The sequence below is a fragment of the Acipenser ruthenus genome, chromosome 3 (genome assembly GCF_902713425.1).
Source record: "Acipenser ruthenus chromosome 3, fAciRut3.2 maternal haplotype, whole genome shotgun sequence".
NCBI classification, from domain to species: Eukaryota; Metazoa; Chordata; class Actinopteri; order Acipenseriformes; family Acipenseridae; genus Acipenser; species Acipenser ruthenus.
In genome coordinates, this window is record NC_081191.1 from 98,726,799 (window position 1) to 98,747,591 (window position 20,793).

A 20,793-nucleotide genomic window follows, 5' to 3' on the forward strand; every position below is an offset into this window, starting at 1 on the left:
CTTTTTCTCCTTCTCTGCTTTGCAACTACATTGAAGGAGCAATACCCCGCTGAGCTGCCTAGTCAAATCAAAAGTTTTTTTTTTCTGCTGCATGCTTGCGTGCAGGGGGGTTGTGTGGGGTGGTATGGTGTGGGATAGGGTCGTATGAGGTGGGTGGTGTGGTCTGGTGTGGTGTAGGGTGGGATGGTAGGGTGGGGTGTGGTGTGGTTTTGTGTGGGGTTTTGTAGGGTGGTCTTGTGTGGTGTGTGGTGTAGGGTGGTGTGGGGTTGGGTGGGGTGTTGTGATGTGGTGTAGGGTGGTGTGGGGTTGTGTGGTGTGGTGTAGGGTGGTGTGGGGTTGGGTGGGGTGTTGTGGTGTGGTGTAGGGTGGTGTGGTGTGGTGTAGGGTGGTGTGGGGTTGTGTGGTGTGGTGTAGGGTGGTGTGGTGTGGTGTAGGGTGGTGTGGGGTTGGGTGGGGTGGTGTGGTGTGGTGTAGGGTGGTGTGGGGTGGTGTGGGGTTGGGTGGGGTGGTGTGGTGTGGTGTAGGGTGGTGTGGGGTGGTGTGGGGTGGTCTCGTGTTGTGGTGGGGGTTGTGTGGGGTTGTCTCGTGTGGTGTGGTGTGGTGTGGTGTGGTGTGTTGTGGGGTTGTGTGGCGTTGTCTTGTGTGGTGTAGGGTGGTGTGGGGTGGTGTGTGGGGTTGTGTGGGGTGATCTCGTGTGGTGTGGGGTTGTGTGGGGTTGTCTCGTTTGGTGTGGGGTGGGGTGGTGTGGGGTTGTCTTGTGTGGTGTGGGGTGGTGTGGGGTTGTGTGGGGTTGTCTTGTGTGGTGTGGGGTTGTTGGGGTTGTCTTGTGTGGTGTGGTGTGGTGTTGTGTGGGGTTGTGTGGGGTGGTCTCGTGTGGTGTGTGGTGGTGCTGTGGTCACATGCTTCCCTTGCATCAGGGAGACTGCCTGCAAACACGTTAATGAGAGCAACAGCACAGATTACTTTAGCAAGATCCTGATGAGTTGAAGAGGAGTTTAAATCGGTGTGTTAATGAAATGTTCAGGAGCCCTGCCCCAGATTTCATCAGATTTCATCCTCAGTCATATTGTGCTTCAGCATCCAAGAATGGGCAAATTATTGGTGTTTTATGCTGACGAACAGACCCCCACTGACAACTTTCCGTGGAGAATTAGTGATGGTTATCATTAAGTAATACCCTTATAAAAGTGTTCCATAATAAAAGCATAGGAAAGTGTAAAGAAGCATAGGAAAGCATGGCAAAGCATACACAAGCATTGTACAGGGCACGAAAGATATGGTAAAGCATATTGAAAAAAATGGTAAACTTTTATAAAGGTAGGCTTGTATCTCTCTCTCTCTCTCTCTCTCTCTCTCTCTCTCTCTCTCAAATCTGATTCCTTCAGTCTTCAACAAAAAAAAAATATGGAAAACCAACAGATTCTAAGCACAATAAAAGGTAAATCAATGTTAATAAAACAAATAACAGTTAAAGAAATGGATTTGAAATCATTGCTGACAGCATTCCTTTCAGGCTTCGTATTTATCGTATTCCTTTCTTAAGGTCAATTCAAGAGAGCGTAAATAAGCCTGTTTAAATATTTCCATTCTCTTTCAGTGGGAATGGCTCTAACCTACAGTGCAAGAAATTAGGTGAAGGTGGGCCACCCCGAGGAGCTCCACGGTACACTGATTGATGTGCAAACTACTGAAGCTCCGGTGATCCCGCATCACTCACAGCTCTGTGCTGCCTCTGAAACTGACCCTGTTAGCACAGCCTGACTTGGATCATTTGTCTCAGTGGCACTAAGGGGATTTCAAAACAGCTGTGAATCTGTGCGTTTCAAAACCCCAACACGCTGGGAACCGATGCTTATTTTGATTTGCCTCGCATACAGGCTGGGTGTCGTCATAGCGCAGAATGTCATAAATATCATGAACATATTTTCTCGGTATTCACACAGTAATCAGTTTTCTCTTTCTCCCTCACCTTCTGAGCTTTCCTCGGCAATCATAAATTGCTACAAAGCGATGCAGGCTTGGTGACATTTACTCCTGCTAGCATAGCTCGAAAATTGGAATCTGTGCTTTCTTTAACCGCTGAGAAAAATGGTTACATTCAAAAACATGGCTTATGTGGATTTTTTTGCTTTAAGGCATCAGTCGTTTGGATTCAGAAGCATGGTGCTATAAATAATTGTACCAACAAAACAGAACAGAGTGAAGAAAAACTAGCAACAGAGTAATGTCTTTTATATTGAACTTTAAACAATATCATGCCTATAAGACACAAAAATGTTCTTTAACGGGAACATACATTAGCATGACAAATGCTTAGGCAGGTGGTATTCAGTTGGAGGTACATGATAAATGACATGTTTAAAGTTGTAATCTACCATATGGATATATACAAAAAAGGGGGGATTGGCACAGAAGTCGTCATGGGGAACTCAATAGAAAGATGCAATAAAAAACAATGCTGAATGACTGAATGAGCTCAATTCAGCACTACTGTATGTGTATGTGGATGTGCCCCGAGCCCAGACACTATGCTAGCCCTGTATCCAATCAAGGGTTATTCATTGATAGGGTTTCTAAAGCATTTGGTCTGTTGCTTCAGAAGAAGGTGCACCACTCTCTGAACAAGGGGGTGGTGTGGTGCTGTGGTCACATGCTTCCCTAATGAAAGCAGCGGCACAGATTGCTTAAGCAAGATCCCGATGAGTTGATGTGGAGTTTAAATAGGTGTGCTAATGAAGTGTTCAGGAGCCCTCCCCCGGATACCATCCCTCAGTCTAAATAATTCAGTGGTCCTAGCACAGAGTGGCTACATTCAGTTTTGGTGTGCCGCCAAGTCTGATGCAACACAGTGTTGACATGATTTTACTGCATCCTTCACCTGCTATCTGCTGCACTCTCGCTGACAGATGACTTTAAAAATACATGTATTGAATTGAACACAAATAATAATTATTCACCAGAAAGAGGAAAGTGTACAATCTGTATCCTGTCTTAGAATGTCTCATAGAAGCCCAGATAAATCAACAGATCTCTGTTTCAGGGATTCTGGCAATTGCACAATTCAGCTTACTCTATCGGTTTCATGTTTTTCTTTAAACGATTTTAGGAAAGGGGAAGTAAACAGTATCGAAATACAATACAAGAAACATTCCACACATTCCAGTAAGAACATAAGAACATATGAACATAAGAAAGTTTACAAACGAGAGGAGGCCATTCGGCCCATCTTGCTTGTTTGGTTGTTAGTAGCTTATTGATCCCAGAATCTCATCAAGCAGCTTCTTGAAGGATCCCAGAGTGTCAGCTTCAACAACAGTACAAAAACGCTGCAGTGTTACGCCTGGCAGCCATGTCAAAGGGATGTGGATATTTATTAATCCAATTCGGTTAAGCTTTACAGTCCCATGTAAAAGTTGTGAGCCCTTTGTAAACGCTTGTTACCTGGGGTATAGTTTATAATACACCCCATTCTGCGGCACACCTGCTTCAGAGAGCTAATTTACAACCAGAACAGGCTATCATTTAAAAGCTAGATTGTCTCACTGGTTCCCTGGGTTCTTGTGAAATGGCTATATATTGTATATGCAGCGTTTCATTTTAATTCCTGTCTGATTAGTGCTCTCACAGACAACCTCCTGGCGCAGGGTTCTCCACAGGCCATGGCATTGTGAAATGGCTCTACTAAAATCTTGCACTGGGGGATCCCCGAGTCGGTCACCTGGCAAAAGCGCAGGGCTAAAATAATTGGGCGAACCAAATAAAAACATTAAAAAATAAGGGTTATAGTTTATTTAACATTTAAACAGAACTGTGTGAAAGAGCTTAAGAAAACCTTACTATTAACATACTCACGTGACTATGACCTCTGTTTCACAGCGAAGCAGAAAAATTCGATCTGTACTCGTAAGTTCCATTAGCAGTGTTATTGCAAACAGACTGTCGCTTCACTATTACATTTTTTAATTTGGGTTGAACCTATATGAAGTAACCATTATTTAATGACGAATTCAACCCTTATTCCTATCATTGACCCTGGTCTGGATTCAGTCTAACTCGTGTTGTGTTGTCTAAGCAGCAGGGCTGTTTCTAAAGGGTTAGCCACAGCTTGTAGAAAGCAATGAATTTAGGGGGAATGGTCAGTTGGAATTAACCTGCAATTACACCCGAGGTAAAGACGGGTGTCGAAGTGGACCTCTTTACTGAAGACAACTTCCCAAGTACTTTTAATAATGCAGTTAAACAATAACCTCCTCTCGGTCGTGAATTTTCTTATGGTTATTTGTTCTTATTATATATGTAAAAGATTATAAGTAATGCATTTAAACAGGATGAAAAATCAAACCATGCTAAAGCCCTGATCCCAGAATGCCTCACCTGCTAAAGGTAGGACCACTTGGTATGAAGGATGGATCATGCCATCATAGGAATGCAGGTTTGCATCCTGGCTGTGCCATGTTGCCGATCTTGCCTTGGGATTTCAATGTGGCATTGGCTTGGCACGCCAGCAAGTTAGGGAAGCAGAATCAGCAGAGACTGTTTCTACTGGCTGGTGAGCTTTTAAAAGCATACAGCTGCAGGGCTGGCTTTTGTCCTCCACGGGCCAATAGCTCGCTGGCATTGGCTGTCCAGATCCAAGCTGCATGGAGGCAATTGGCTTGGCGGTGTGATTCTGCCACGCCCACAGCTCTTCACAATGGACTAATGTCACTAGTCACCTGGCACCCCATGTTTCCAATGACATGAGGTGGCTTGACATGCTGCATATCTACAGTCATAAACTGGCAGCATTGTATGGAATTGTGAAATCTTCTCATTCTGCCATACAGTCTGACAGGCTATTAAATGTGTTGAGCTGAAAGTCACAGCATCAGTTCAAGGAAAAGGCTTTCTCCTCCGTGGCTGGTGTTCCTGGTTTACACAAAGCTAATTTGTGTGAAAGTCTTTAGATCAGGGTTTCCATTAATAGCCTAATGGGTGAGATAAATGGACAGCTAGCAACAAATTAACAATGCTGCTGTTATTCTCCTTGAGTAATACGTGACGGACAGGTTCCTTGATACCACAGGCTGTGTTCAAAAAGTGAAACGTATTCCAAAAAAGTATAGCTTGGAAATGCTTTGAATTTTTGTCCTTAAGCAAGTTATATTTCAGTTTATTATACTGGCTTTTATTCTCTTTTTGACTGCAATTGTTTTTATCCAATAATTATACATTGCAATCTTTATTGACTATTGATATAAACATCATCATCAGGACCATAATAATAATAATAATAATAATAATAATAATAATAATAATAATAATAATAATAATAATAATAATAAAAATAAAATGTCATTAGTTACAGTTAAAATGCCTGCCTTTCTTGAATTGTCTTGATTGTAAGACTGAAACACACTGTGCCAGCTCAGAAAGTTATGTGCCAGCTGTAGAGTTGTGTGTCAGCAATCTGTGCTGATGTGCAAATGTACTGTATGGCATCCAGCAGTAACTGTCACTGTGCCCTGGCAAATTCAGTTAATACTTCACGGGACAATGAAAATGTTGAAAAGGCAGTAGCTAATAAAATCAACAAGAAACTAGCGCCCTGCAAAGACTAGTTTAACAACGTCACAATTGTTTCATTCCTCTCAGAATGCCTGCCTTTGTGTTTACTTCAAACTATAGCCAGTTTGTCTAGTTGCGTTACCACGTTTCTTTTAAGTACTAATGAACTCATTCCCTAGTTGTCAAGCCTTTCAAGTTTGACTTATAGTTTGAGAAGGTCTTTTTGAAGTGTAAAGCCTCAGGCCTGCCAGGGTCATCTGATTTGCTGCCCGCTTCCCCAAACACATGGCCTTGTACCCTCTCCAGGAGATGATTGCACATTTCCGATTGCACTGCGCAGTTCAGTTTAGCTGAAAATAAAAGAGTTTAAACTGGCTTTCACAAGAGATAAAAATGCAAGGAAGAAATGCTCAGATAGGTAAATGTGGTTGCAGGAGGTGATGGGGGACAGCCTGGATACTGACTGAGATGGTGTCTTTTCACATGCTGCATCAGTCTTAGGGTTACCAGACGTCCTGGGAAAACTGGAATAGCCTTATTGAGCCTTCATTTTCTGTCTCGGCCAGAAACTGTGAAATTATTAATTTGTCCCAGTTTTGCTATTAAATTTACATTTTACATGTTTAAAGGTTTCTAACCTAGCTTTTTGTACATTTAACATGTTTTAGTCAGATGACAATTAATTGTTTATTGTATGTTTGTAAGTGTTCGGTGGATACCCCTAATCAGGTTGATAGTGTGTGAGAAATACACTCTCAACTTGATTAGAGGTGCTATTATATACAGTTATTTTAATAGCTTCAGAGTTGCTATGGTGTCAATGAATTGAAGAAAAAAAAAAAAACCTCAGTTTTTCACTCTGAAAATTTGGTAACCCTATCAGTCTGCATTGACTTTGCTTCAGTTGAACCATTCTCCCAGATTGAACCATTCCAGAACAGGAAGCACAACTTTCTGGGGTCAGAGGTTGACTAAAATACTTGCAGGCAATCGTCTTACAGATTCCTAGAACAGCCACCAGCGCCCGCATCTTTGTCGACATGTTGCAGTGATTATTAAAGAGCCAACAGTCGAAAAGGACAAGGCCAGCTTTCTAGGAGTTATATTTAACTATAGATGATTTCCATTGGTAGAAAGAACCGGGGGGGGGGTTGGGGGGAGTTGGACTTAATCTGATCAACTGAGCTGCAATGCTAATCACAGGGAGACAACTGCAGATCCACATGATGACTGGGCAACATAAAGAATCCATTATCATGAATGTTTATTACATGTGTAATATGCCATTTAAATGTTTTGAATGTTTTTTATCTGTATGTTTCCCTTCAGCTATGCATGATGCATGATGCCTGCATTTGTTCTGTAGAAAGTCATGTGAGGCCCTTTCGCTACCTGCTCCTAAAGTATAGAATACGGAACACGTGAAGTGAAGCTAAACAAGCTTGACACAAGTAACCCAGAAACCCTTGATGCCAGTGCAGCTCCGAAATGACAGTTTAAACCGCTAGAATACCTGCAGCTTTTACTGCTTAAGAGGGCATACAAAAAAGGTGTCTATTCTACTGAAGTGCCTTACCGGAACTAGTTTCCAATGTCTTTGCTTCCATTCCAGTCCAGTGGTGTGCTGCTGAAATTCACTGACTGAGCTCAAGGTTCTAGATAAAAGACGACTGTGAAGAGGCCACGTCGAAGATGCATAGTAAAGATCCGCCAGGTAAAATAATCCCTGAATTAATTGATTTATTCATTTTTATTAAGATAAAAAATGAAAATGTGGAACACTAAATATATATTAACTGGTGAGCAATGACTTCAATAGGCTCATTAACACCAATAACTCACTGACACAGACTAAGTAGAGTGAGCCCCTCACAACAAGCAACACAGAACTTAAGAACTCTAGCAGGAAAAAAATTGCACACCAGAGACTATAAGAAACACTGCACTGGGTAGTGTGTGATGAACGAGAACGGAATGCCCACCCTCTGGGTTTATGTAGCATCCCACCCCTTGGGTGGGCATTAAATTATATCACATACTACTCCATGCATTATTCTCTCTCTCTCTATTTTTTTCTGTCAAAGTGTACAAACAGCTTGAATAGCATAAACATTTATCAACCAAACTTTACCTTTACGAATTCCATTGAAGACTGAAGGAATCAGCTTTCCAAAGACTACAAACACACAGCAAGTGCTCTTCTGTGAAAACAGATCGACGTGCATCTCCTTTACCGGTAATAAACTCATTTGTGACTGCTGCTAGAAAGTGGCATTTATTTGGCACCCTCTGTCCATATTCTCGACAGACTGAGCAGTGAATAGAACCGTCTAGCTAGAGTCATTACTGGGAGTACGAAATCTGCTGAAAACACTTGTTCTGTTCCATTAGACTTGGTTCAAGAAATCCTCTTGACACCACAGGCTCTTAATGTAATGCACTGCTATTAAACCATTATTTTTGTCTTTCCCCTAAACCTTATCTATAGAACTGGAACTTGAAAAGATAAACAGTACAACGCCAGCATTTAGGATTATTTGGAAGTGTCTTGTTTTAAGAGATCATTGGAATGGTTGACCACCAGTAGAATGCAAGCCCCCCTCGCCTCCGGATTTAATTCTGTAAATGCATTTGCACTGGTAGTAGAGTTTATAGATGGGATGTGGTAGGCCTTAGCCCACATACTATTGGCCAGTGCTTGTCCAATGATAGAGCAGGTTCTTTAAAGTGAGAATAGCTAGTAAGGCATTCTCAGGCAGAAGGAGCCCATAGGGCTCCAAACAGGAAAAGACATCACAGATGGAACTGTCTAAGATCGTCATGACTTCCCTGTTCTGATTAAATGCAATGTGTGTGTGTGTGTGTGTGTGTGAGTGTGTGTGTGTTTATACAGGTGCAAATGATTGATTTTTGTTGTGGGCTCAATAGCACAATACCCTGGGCAGTGCAAACACACAGCAGCTTATGCAGACTGAGGTCTGATGCTTTTAAATGTGTTCCCTGTAAGCTTTGTATATTTCTGAAACTGATTTTTGAATAAGTGCCTCTGCTGTAAGAATATATTTAAGATGAGCATTTAGTGTTTAATTCCATTAATCTGTGTTGGTTTGTATCTGTAATCCATACTGGGACAGTACTACTGTATGTTGATATTATAATAAGGGCCCAGTTCATTTAAATATATTATTTGACATGTGAAGCATACCAATAAACTACCATCTCCAAAAATCTGATTGTAACATGGCACTGTCATCATGTTGTTTCATGAATCGGATTACAATTTTTTTTTAAATAAGCTGTCGCTGTGAAATACCAGGACAATCCCAATTCTTTTCAGTATCTGCCCTGGTTTTAAAACCAGACTACTTTCATCAGGGAGCAGTTAGATCAGACCACTAATCTTAAATACACGAAGACAATAATCACAAGTCAAGACTGCTTTGTTGATGTATTTTATTGTGATACGGGGAGTCGGATAATAATAATAATAATAATAATAATAATAATAATAATAATAATAATAATAATAATAATAATAATAATAATAATAAAAAACTATAAAAAATGACCACAAATTAACAGGGAACTTATAAAAGGTGTAGCCTTGCATTAGACATACAAAGAAACAAATTGGCACACATACAACATAAAAAAAGTATGTCATGAATATACTTTTGGCTTTGTAAAAGGACATTATACAGCATATTGGTTAGGGTAATCCTTCAATAAAACAGCAAATTCTCATGCTATTAGTCACACAGTTAGTTTTCAGATTCAGTAGCTTCATAATAAAATGGGTAACGTTAAAACTAGCTTGAATATGAATGCAAAGATAAACAACTTGCAATTTTTTTTTTGTTCTTGGGGTTTATCTTGCTAGACAAGCTGAAATGTTAACATAATACTTTTCAAAGAAACCTCAACACCAAACAGCTTCACTTCGAGCTTTGAAATCTTATCAACCTTCCAAATTATTTTTCATACTAAAATATATTATTGTATTAATACAAACTACAGTATTATACACTACATTGTGTAATAAATAACCATAAAGAAATATAAAAATAAGACACATAAATATAAAAGTTTTCTAAAACTAAACTGAAGTGAGTATGGTATTAATACTGCCATTCTTTAAAACATACAGTACGCATTTTTTTGCAAACCCTAAAAGATAAAACAACAGAATTAAAAATAATACTGACAGGTAAACCCAGCTAACACTTAATATTTTGGGACCACATTTACCAACATTTGTTATTTGAAATACAGGCTAGCTTGTCATAAGCTTGAAGCAAGTGCATTAATATCCAAAATGGACAGATATAATGTGGCAGGAAGTTTATACAATGCTTTTCCTTAGTAATTGAGACTCTTTTTTCCTTTCCAGGCATTAGCCAAACCAGAATTCATGCAGCATTTATACATAGAAAAAAACATAATTGACTTCACTTCACTTTGCTCGGTGTACTTAAAACAACATCTGACAAGGCTTGAGACAATGGTCAAACAGACTATCACTCAAACACATTTGAGTGAATATGGGTCCTGCATTAAAACTGGCGATGGCCATTTATTGTAAATAACACTGTTCAATGGCACTTACAGCACAAAGGTCTTGCATTAAGGCTGGGGGATTCAACAATGTCCCTCACCTTTCTTCATTTGAACTTTGAACACTGACTTGAAAAAAAACCAAAAAAAAAAAAACACACTGGCTTTGATAGTCTGTTCCCTGCATGGAATTTCTCCTTACAATATCAATCGCCACATTGATTTATTTTCTGTCCCTGACATCTTTAACTTTTTTAGGACTCGCTTTTTTAAGGCTAACAATCCAGTTAAACGAATGCTATTCTAAACTATGCCCTAATGCAATAATACTGAAGGGTAGACAACACTGAAGCATGTTGCTTGCTTCGGTAAACCAGGGATTCTGTAGTGCAGAGGTTTTTTTCTTTCTTTCTAACTTAATAAAATACTGATTTAGCAAACTTCGTTGGCAATAAAAAGGTATAGAAATCTCTCCCAACTGTACAGCTTAAAAGGTTATAACATGAATGAAGAAATTAATAACACTGATAAAAGAAATGATCCAGGATGTCTTCGTAATAAAACATCATCTAAAACCTGTTGATTCTAGCTTTCAAAGTCAGTATATGCAACTTTTTTTGTTTGTTTTGTTTTGTTTTTTGTTAAACTTCCTGTATTTTTACAAACTTTATTTCTAACACTGAAAATGCTCCTGTGGAAAAGTTACTAGTTTTCGAGATTCAGGCACACCTGGATTTATACACAGTAGTGAACTGAAACACAGCATCCAAGCTACCGCGTTTTCAACAATAACATTTATATTGTATAGAGTAAACGCTCAGTTTTTTTTGTAATTATTTTCTTCTGTTTCAGAAAAATAATCCATTACATTTCATATTTTATCTTTGTCACCGTCATTTTTTTCTGGCGTTTTTTCCTCTTCTGAATCCTCCCTGTTAACCCCCGGAATCTCACTTGGATTTTCGTCGGTGCCCATTTCCTTTTCACCTGCCCCCTCTTCAGTCTCCATTTCCTTCTCTCCTTTCTCTTCCTGATGCTCTTCTGAATCCTCGTGTTCCTTTTCTCCTACTTGCATATCTTCGCCTTCCTCCTTCGGCTCCGTCTCCTCCTTCGTCTCCGTCTCCTCCTTCGTCTCTGTCTCCTCTGTCTCCTTCTCCTCCGTCTCCTTCTCCTCCGTCTCCTTCTCCTCCGTCTCTGTCTCCTCCTTCATCTCCGTCTCCTCCTTCGTCTCCGTCTCCTCCGTCTCCTTCTCCTCCGTCTCTGTCTCCTCCTTCATCTCCGTCTCCTCCTTCATCTCCGTCTCCTCCTTCGTCTCCGTCTCCTCCTTCGTCTCTGACTCCTCCTTCGTCTCCGTCTCCTCCTTCGTCTCTGTCTCCTCTGTCTCCGTCTCCTCCTTCGTCTCCGTCTCCTCCTCCTCGTCCTCTGTCTCCTCCTCCTCTTCCTCCTCCCCGCGTGTGCTGCTTTCTCTGTCGTCTGAGTCCAGGAGCGAGGGAGGAGAGGCGGGCCGACTGTCTGACAGCTGCTCTTGGGGGAGGATCTCCCCTGTGGCTCCGGGCCCTTCCCCCTCCTCCTCTTCCTCGTTGAGCTCCGGGCCCTCGCGCTCCTCGGCCTCTCTCTTGCAGTAGGAGTACCTGTGGTTCATGTGCTGCGAGTAGGAGCCTGAGTGAGAGAAGCGCTTGCCACACTTGTCACACTGGTACGGTTTCTCCCCTGAGTGCAGTCGCATGTGTTCTATCAAATGGTGCTTGTGTTTGAAAGCCTTGTTGCAGATTCCACACTCATGAGGCCTTTTACCTGGAAATTAGAAGGAAAAAAAATGGTGTCAGTATCATGATTATGTGTGGCCAAATCAGAATACACCAATTACCAGTGTAATGACTCTGCAACGGGGTGCAGGACCTCTGCTGGTATTCTTGTTGTTGAGATTCATGTTGTATCAGAGGTCTCAGTCATCACATCCTGGTCTTTTTAAAACTGCTTGGAGTTTAAAGCAACCCTGTTGCCTCAATGAAACCTTCCAGTCCTGAATTATTTTTGTCGAGCTGAAGATAAACTTCTTTATTGAATATACATGAGAACAGGGCAAACAATATATATATATATATATATATATATATTTTTACATATATTGCGACACTACCTCAGCCTGGGACCTAGGAGGTTCCAACGTGATTTCCGACGGCATACGTTAACCTACAGCGCTAAGATAAGGTGGGACCTTGAGGTCCATCTAGGACTGAAAGGGCTAACCCTTCACCGCCATGTCTAGCCTTAAAGTAAATCTGGTGCACCCGAGTGTAAACAGTAACCCATGCACCTCCAACATACTGCCTCTAGTGACAGTAAGAAGTACAGCATTAAGAAATAGAACAGATGTAGTATTTCTTAAATCCACTAGGGGCAGTGTTGCGAGGCAGGTAATTGGTCACACTTTGGGCTGAAAAGGAGGATAATGCAAAGTGAATATAAGCAGCTTTTCTGTAAATGTTTCCATTTACAGAAAAGCTGCATGGAGATCATAAAGCATCACAAATATAAGAACCCTGCAATCTTATTCATATTAATTGCATCCACCAGGTGATTCTGTTCGGGCATTACGGTTATCACTGCAAAACAGGGAACAAAAAAAAAAAAAATTCCAATAGGAACAAGCAGCTGCAAATCATCTGGTCTAGTCTTCCTGATAAGTATAAAGTTACACATCATATACCTAGTGGAGCACTTTATTGTATAAAATGAGAACTGCTTTTAAGAATGCACTGCTATCACTAAACTATTTTAAGCAAATCACCTGCAGTAAAAAGTAACTGAACATTAGCAGCTCATCTGTCATTTTAAAAGCCAACGTTGTTTCATTTCCATCATTTCAGCAGTGTCTCGGGATCAAACAGCTGATACAAGTGGAAGGAATTGCAGTAAGCAGAGACTATTTTAGGAGGCTGTGGTATTTGCAATGAGACACTTTAAAATAATATTGATACATACATTGAAAAGATAATTGAAATGAAAGTCTTGAACTGATTTGCCATAGCAGACATAGCACCTTTCTCCCCTCAAAATATGTAAACTTATATAAAGGAAACTAATCTTCAGGAGCAGCTAAGCAATAATGTAAAGAACAGAATGTAAAAATCTCCAAGTGTACGTTGTGGATCAGTCATTTTAAAAACACTATTTGCTCTACTGTATGTAAGGAAATGAATGTCATTCTGCAAATGAGTGCACACAATACCAACTGCAATGTTAGTAAGTTTCCGTTTATTGATTCCATGTGTCTAACCCTATATTTGGTATAAGCATGCCTAGGTAACGTTTTTAAAATTCCTGTCGCTTTCTCCTCTAGAGCTCTGCAGAAAGAAACAGCAAAAGAACAGCACACAGAACAGTTGAGTGTAATAATACATTGAAGTTGTGAGGTAATATTTTCCACATACCTGTGTGCTCATACTTGTGTCTCAAAAGGGAGCTACTCTTCTGGAATATTTTATCACACAGGTCACAGGCATACATGCCATGTTCTGTTTTTCTCATCTTCTTCCTTGGAGGAGTAGAGTCGGAGTCATTCTGATCTTCGATGGTTGAGACGCCCTCGGAGCTTGTCTCTTGCCTTTCCTCCTATCAATAAAACAAATCATCGCCTATTGATTTTTTTAAATTTGTGGTTGTTTTTCTTAAAAGCCTTAAAAATCACCCCCATCTGAGGTTTCAAAACCAAAAATCGGGGCTCCCGAGTGGCGCATCTGTGCACCTTATAGCCAGGAGGTCGCTGGTTCGAGTCCAGGCTATCCTATTACCGACTGTAGATGAGAGCTCCCAGGGCCCGAGCATCGAAAAATCAACAGTTTTGGTCCATCTGGAGTACAATATTCTTATAAATGTGTTTTAAAATGATTGGTGTTACTGTACACTCAGGAGTTAGAACACATTAGCGGTATGTGAAATTACAGGATGCATACATTTTTAAACATATTTTTGTCCTTGGCAATTTAAGCAATTTGACAATAAGGTCAATGAGTCTGAAAACTCCTCCAGTCTCCATTTGTGTGACATGAGACTGGTGCAGATGCTCTCTCACCAGCCGATGCCTGCTATTCAGTTACAGCAGCATGAAGGCTCTTAACCACACTGCACTGACACCAACTCTCTAAGCAAAGGCTACTGGAGACGCAAAACACAGCAATGAAATCACGTTTGTAGAAATCCACCACTTTCTACTGCCTGCCTGCGCTACAAACTAACATGCAGGGAGGACATTTACTGTAATGGCACAATTTATTTTTTTTTTTTCAAGCTTCAAACTATATTGTCACTGTTCGGCACAGAAATGAGAATGGGGAATATCTCACAGTGAAAAAAAACAGTCTGTCCAACTAAACCTGGCATTACAGCAGCAGCCCCAAAACAAGGAAATGCTCTGCTACATGTACGAATGAACAGATCTACTATAAAACAGCACGCTCCAATGGGAACAGTTATATGCAGCATTTCTTCTAGCAATTGAGTAGCAAGGTTTATTTGGTCAATTCAAAGCAATCAAAATAAATCCTACAATTCCCTGACCTGTGTAGCACGGGGAAATGAGATTGGTCTCTGAATCCTAATGATCAACTGCCTCTATCTGGAAGGGGATACCTTACTGAGGATAGCCGGTCTATAGTGAAGATAGCGTACAGCCCATGGGGCAGCAGTGTGGGGTAGTGGTTAGGGCTCTGGACTAACCGGAGGGTCGTGGGTTCAATCCCAGGTGGGGGACACTGCTGCTGTACCCTTGAGCAAGATACTTTACCTAGATTGCTCCAGTAAAAACCCAGCTGTATAAATGGGTAATTATATGTAAAAATAATGCGGTATCTTTTAACAACTGTAAGTCGCCCTGGATAAGGGCATCTGCTAAGAAATAAATAAATAATAATAATAATAATAATAATAATAATAATAATAATAATAATAATAATAATAATAGTCAGGGCAGAAGTACTTGGTACAGTAGGTGCACTGCAGAAGACAAACAAATGAATGGAACTGACACTGTTGGAACTAAGCTATACATTTGCTGTGGCATTCACATTCCGGTAAGACTCTAATCCCAAGCACCATCTCAGTCTTCAGTCGAAAGAATTTCAGGAAGTACGCTGGTATTGTGCGCTGTATTTTTGGCAGCTATTCCAATCTCCACAGAATGCATTGAGCCCGAGGAACAGCAGCTCATTTCAAATGCCTCGGAGGGGCTGGGGAGAGGTAAACTGTTCAGCCTCCACCCCTTTAAGACATTGGGAATCAGTTGCTGTTTCTTCACCAAACAGCGGCTCTGCAAAGGAGCTGGGCCTGTGGAGTGCTTTTATTGCTCTTTATAGGGAGAAGTGCAGACCATGGATAACAGTTACATGGTATTTACACAGGGAAGAGAGGTATATCCGGTGCCCCTTTATTTTGGTTTGGGAATTTAAGACATTCAGAATAAAATCAGCCAGGAAAGTGGAATCATTTCTGACCTTATCAGAATGTGGCCAAGGTTTATCACTGATTGTCACCAACGCTGTGCCAGGGGTTCTTAAATGTCCCTGAAGCAGACAGGATCTCAGTGTACATTCATAATGAAAACGATGGCATTTCCAACAGCACAGGGCCTTCTAACACAGTAAAAACATCACGAAAAATGTCACTTCCATTTGCGTAATATTGCGCGTTTAAGACTGTCTCTGTCCATCTCAGATGCAGAGAGGGTGGTTCACGCTTTTATTTCCATACACATTGATTATTGTAATGGTCTGTTGGCTGGGGTGTCTAGCAGGGTCCTTCAGAGACTCCAGTTGGTACAGAATTCATCAGCTTGGGTTTTAACTAGAACTGCTGGATCTGAGCATATAAGGGCACTTAATGACTTGGCTCCTAAATATCTGAAAGACTTCATACATGTTTATGCTCCCTCTCGTGCCCTGTGATCAGCTGATCAAAATCTTTTTGTGGTTCCTAAAGCTAGGTGGCGGTCGATGGGTGACCAGGCTTTCTCTTGTTATGCCCCGTGCCTATGGAACTCACTGCCACTCACTGTAAGGGAGGCCCCTTGTATTGATGTTTTTAAATCTTGCCTGAAGACGTACTTTTATACTAAAGCTTTTTAAATTATTATTATTATTATTATTTTTTATTGTACTGGTGTTGATTTTATTTTTGTTTTGCTGGGTTTGTTGTATTGTTACTGTTGTACAGCGCCTTGAGATCTCTTGAAAGGAGTTTTATAAATTCAATAAATTATTATCATTAGTAGTATTCAGTACTGAGCAACCAACACCTCTTCCCTCAGCACCTAATCTTCTTAAATTCCTCTAAGTACTGAAGCTTGCCGTGCTTCAAGGTGACATTACTGTTCTCTATTACAGGGACAACAAAGAAAGTTAAAGCTTTTTAGTTTTATGGATTTCTTTTTACCACATTACTGTCATTACCTTGCAACTCTAAAATACGTTGAGAGGTATTTTAAGGCCTGTTTACAAACCTGGCTTCCATTCGCTTGCACTGTTTTCTGCTGGGCTTCTGGTACTGCAGGACTGGTGTCCAAAGTGGAATATGTGTAAGTAACCTGTGGAATTAGTATAGTCTGTTGGTTGGTACCCAGAGCCCTCAGACATGGGACACTGCCCTGTTCGCTAATGGCCACAATCGTAGGTAGCTGAGTGGTAACTGTGGGTTTAGCAATGTTAATGGGATTGGCACTTGGTGGGCAAACATAAACAGGACTTGGGCTTGTATTAATACTGTCACTTTGTGGCTGATCCTTCTTTGTGCAAGTTAAGTTCAAGGGTTCTTCCTGAACGGAGTAAACACTGTTCTGATAAACACTGGCACTGGTGGTCTGTTCCATTTCCTCTCTGGGTTGCTTTGGTAGTGATAGGTCAAGAGGTTCCGCCTGTGTCCCTTCCTCAGTGTCCTCTTCTGTCTTCACGAGCACAGGCCCGGTTGAAGAGAGATTTAGTGGTGATGGGGAAGGTGTGTTAGTTCTGGAGCCATTTGTTTTCACGCTTGAAGGGGTTATTAAAATAACTTGGGTTTTAGTCAATTGAAGTGGCCTCTCTGTGGTTGTCGTGCTGTCCGGTACATCTCCTGCGGGATCTAAACTATTCTGAGTTTCATCACTCTCAGAAGAAATGGCCTCGTGTTCAGAAGGACTGGCAGCTCCCACAGGGATCTGCCCAGTCTGCATCTTTTCAAACCACTTCTTTACCACGTCTAGTGGTAAGCTTACTGAATCGGAAATCTTCGAGAGTTCCTCTGTGGTAGGCTGTGCATTTAAGGCATAGTATGCCTTTAGGAGTGACAGGAGGTTCTTTAAGGGGGGCTGGCCGAGGGACAGACTTCCCTCAGCGGTGGGGGACGAAACAGTGGAATCTGTTTTCTCTGCATTCTCTCCATTAACCTGAGAAGTCAGAATTCCACCTTCGCTTTTCAAATTACAGTGCTTAATCTCTTGAAGTGCATCCAAACCACCTGGACAGTCATCGCACAGCAGACATGTGCTGCTACTGTTTTCAGACTTGGGAATTTTGCTTTTCCCAGGCTTAACAGTGAGGTCTTCGGGTAACTTCTCCGTTTTACAGATTTCGACGGGGCTAGGGTTCTCCTTCTTCAAGCTCTGTGGCAGAATCTGGACTTGGCTGGGCTGTTGCTCCAAACTGTAGTTGATGATGATTTTGGTTGTTCCATCTTGATCGACCAAAGGAAGACTGAATGCTGAGATGAGGGAATGGCCCCCTGGCTGGACTCCACCTTGTTCTTTGGCTGCATTGGCGTGGGCGCTCTCTAGGACTTGACGGATAATGTTCCCATCTACGGCTACCTTAAGAACATTCTGAATGTCGCTTAGGTTGATGCTGATAGGCGAGACTAGCCCAACAGCTGGCAGGACCACAGCTTGCACCACACCCTGGGGTGAAGCTGTGGTCTGCAGTGGAGTGCCACCGTTGAAAGCCCCATTTTGCAAAGGCGTGGCACAGCCAATTCCAGAGGTCACCACTATTGGTTTGTACTCGTAATCCACAGGTTCGATTTTGATTTGGTTGACGGGAAGCTGTTCTTGTAAAGGCTTGCTGTTGTTGCCCTTCTCCCGGAGCTGTGTTCTGGCAGGGGTGCTGGGCGATGAAGAGAGGGATGGAGAAGGGCACTGAGATGTCTTGCCCGCCGGCCGGGGCCGTCCATTCACAGGAATCACACCGATGCATTTCTTGCTACTAATGTGGGAGCTGTAGGAGCCGGAGTGGGAAAAACGCTTCTTGCAGTTTGGACATTCGTATGGCTTCTCCCCTGGAAAGAACGAGAAAGAATGGGAATAAATACAACTGCTGGCACATTTTGTGACTCACCATGAATCACGTTTTAAGCTTGGGTTGAAGAATTCCATTTTATAATGCTAATTAGGATGCAATCTTTTTAAATTGTGTGAGAAAAAAAAAAAAAATACTAATTTTATGACAGGAAGACAGCAGTTTAGTTGCCAGGGTGGCTTTTTTTTTTGCATTCATCCATGACTGCAAAATGTTTTAGAAAAGGGGTTTACTAAAAAATATGTACCGTATTTACTCAAATTTAAGTCACACTTTTTTGACCAAAATAAAACTTCTAATTTAGGGGGGAGCAACTTTGATTCAGGGCTTTTCAGTTAAGGGACCAATTTACATTTGCGCATGTCAATTATTCTGGCGTGCTTGAAAGGTAGCTACTGTACACAGTAATGCCACTACAGTAATTACTCCTGATACCGCTATATTACAATGGCTACATGGAGGACTTCACACTGATTTTATGATGCAGCTTTTGAAAGAAGTCATCTTTTTTGCTCTTTTCGCTTACTGAACGTTACAGAAAGTCACATTGGCCAAATTAAACAAATGAGGACAATAAAGCTGACTGAAATAAAGTTAAAAGTAATTTACCCTTTTCCAGCTACCATAAACTGCAAGGACTGCCATTCAATACTGCAAGGACTGCCATTCAATACTGCAAGGACTGCCATTCAATACTGCAAGGACTGAACTGTACTTATTTTCTTTTCCCATTTGTAATAGTTGGTGACTTACTCTGATGCTTTAATGTACAGTAATACAGTGTTCCCTGCTGGCACCTAGAAATTAAAATGTAATTTAATCATTTATTATTGTGTTTTTATCATTAAGAGTTAAGTGTGACTTGAATTCAACTTTTTTTATGTCTTCAAATTTGGGGGTGCGACTTGAATTCAGGGGTGACTTAAATTTGAGTAAATACGATATATATATATATATACACACATGGATGAAGGCTATATTTGCATCCTGATCCATTCGAAAAAAAGGCGTAATACCACAGTAGTGATGTCAAAATGTCATATTCGTCTAGAAGATTATACTTGACCTTTGACCCATATTTGACTCCTGTGCACCCTGAGACCACTTTCAAACATAAAATGTCTCGTTTTCAATCACTCGACAACACCCACAATTTGTGGTTTTTAGGCACTTAACAAATCTCTGTGAAGATTTACAATCATCCTCCACAAACGGGAGCACCAAACAAGCGAGTGAGACAAATAATATACCCCATTGAAACACCTTTTCCTTAAAAATACTTTATTTTTTACAGTTCATTATCTACCCAGCTTAATTCACCATTCTTGAATTATCAAAAAGAACATTATATTAAAGATTCTTTAATATTTGACTTAATTTACATTATTATTATTCATTAAATTCAGTTGCAATTTGAACCTTAACACCCATTTTTCGTCTTTTTTATTACAAATACTAATATCCATGTATTATAAAAAATAATAGATGGGCTTCAGTGAGTTAAAGGAAAATAATGCCATCTTGGGTTTCTGTGACAGTTTATAAACTACTTGACCTAACGGTCTCATAGTTTATGACGTCACATAAACCCTAGATAGAATTATTTTCCTGTAACTCACTGAAGCCCATCTATTATCTCTCTCTCTCTCTCTCTCTCTCTCTCTCTCTCTCTCTCTCTCTCTCAATATATATAAAACAATAAAGCACAGGAACAGTATACATTTTTCATAGATTTTCTATGACTGTAATGATTTCTCCTTTTTTCTTCAAATATTTCATGCAATCATTTTCATCTTAAAAGATAATGTCTAGTAACACTTTCTGTAGAGAACGACAGAATCCCTGTTTCTGCCACCCATCATGACAACTCAGTATGAAGGTTAATAATGGTCTTGACAATCTATTGCCTGACTTTTAGTTAGTGTTTAAGCAGCTGAAAGCTGGGATTCAGTACTTACCACTGTGGATACGCAAGTGCTCCTTTAGGTGGTGCTTGTATTTAAATGCCTTTCCACATTCAGTGCACTTAAATTTCCGATTACCCCCAGACTGTGCTACATGACGCTACAAAACAAATTAATACAAATTTTCAATTTCTCAGGTTACACAAAAATCTGTTTTACCACATTTTGTTTGTAAGCTGATCTACGTATTACGCTTTGGCTAGACACCAGGTAACCAGATATTGAATCCTGGCTTTTGTAACTGAAATACAGCAACACTAACATGTACACAAGGTACAATTGTTATTTCATAATATCTGGATATAAATCTTAAATTACAGTAAAACAGACATTCAGTTAATGGCAGTATTATGATTCAGGACCGTGCTCACTTGTGGCACTTTAACAATCCTGTACCATGTTCCAATACT

General features: G+C 40.8%; 1 protein-coding gene across 5 annotated transcripts in view; it reads right to left on the minus strand.

The window, feature by feature from the left end:
• Positions 1 to 8,975: 8,975 nt before the first annotated feature.
• The window catches only part of LOC117394444 (zinc finger E-box-binding homeobox 1-like), an 88,082-nt gene continuing 76,264 nt past the window's right edge, over positions 8,976 to 20,793 (minus strand). For 3 of the 5 annotated variants that reach the window (XM_059019620.1, XM_059019612.1, XM_059019622.1), the window contains 4 exons: positions 20,378 to 20,483; positions 16,598 to 18,399; positions 13,536 to 13,716; positions 8,977 to 11,895 (listed from right to left, as the gene is read on the minus strand). In XM_059019620.1, the coding sequence (XP_058875603.1) occupies positions 10,973 to 11,895; positions 13,536 to 13,716; positions 16,598 to 18,399; positions 20,378 to 20,483 (3,012 nt within the window). In that variant the 3' untranslated portion in view covers positions 8,977 to 10,972. Of the gene's footprint in view, positions 11,896 to 13,535; positions 13,717 to 16,597; positions 18,400 to 20,377; positions 20,484 to 20,793 lie in introns of all 5 variants that reach the window. The other 2 variants (XM_059019604.1, XM_059019595.1) reach the window with 1 other exon arrangement.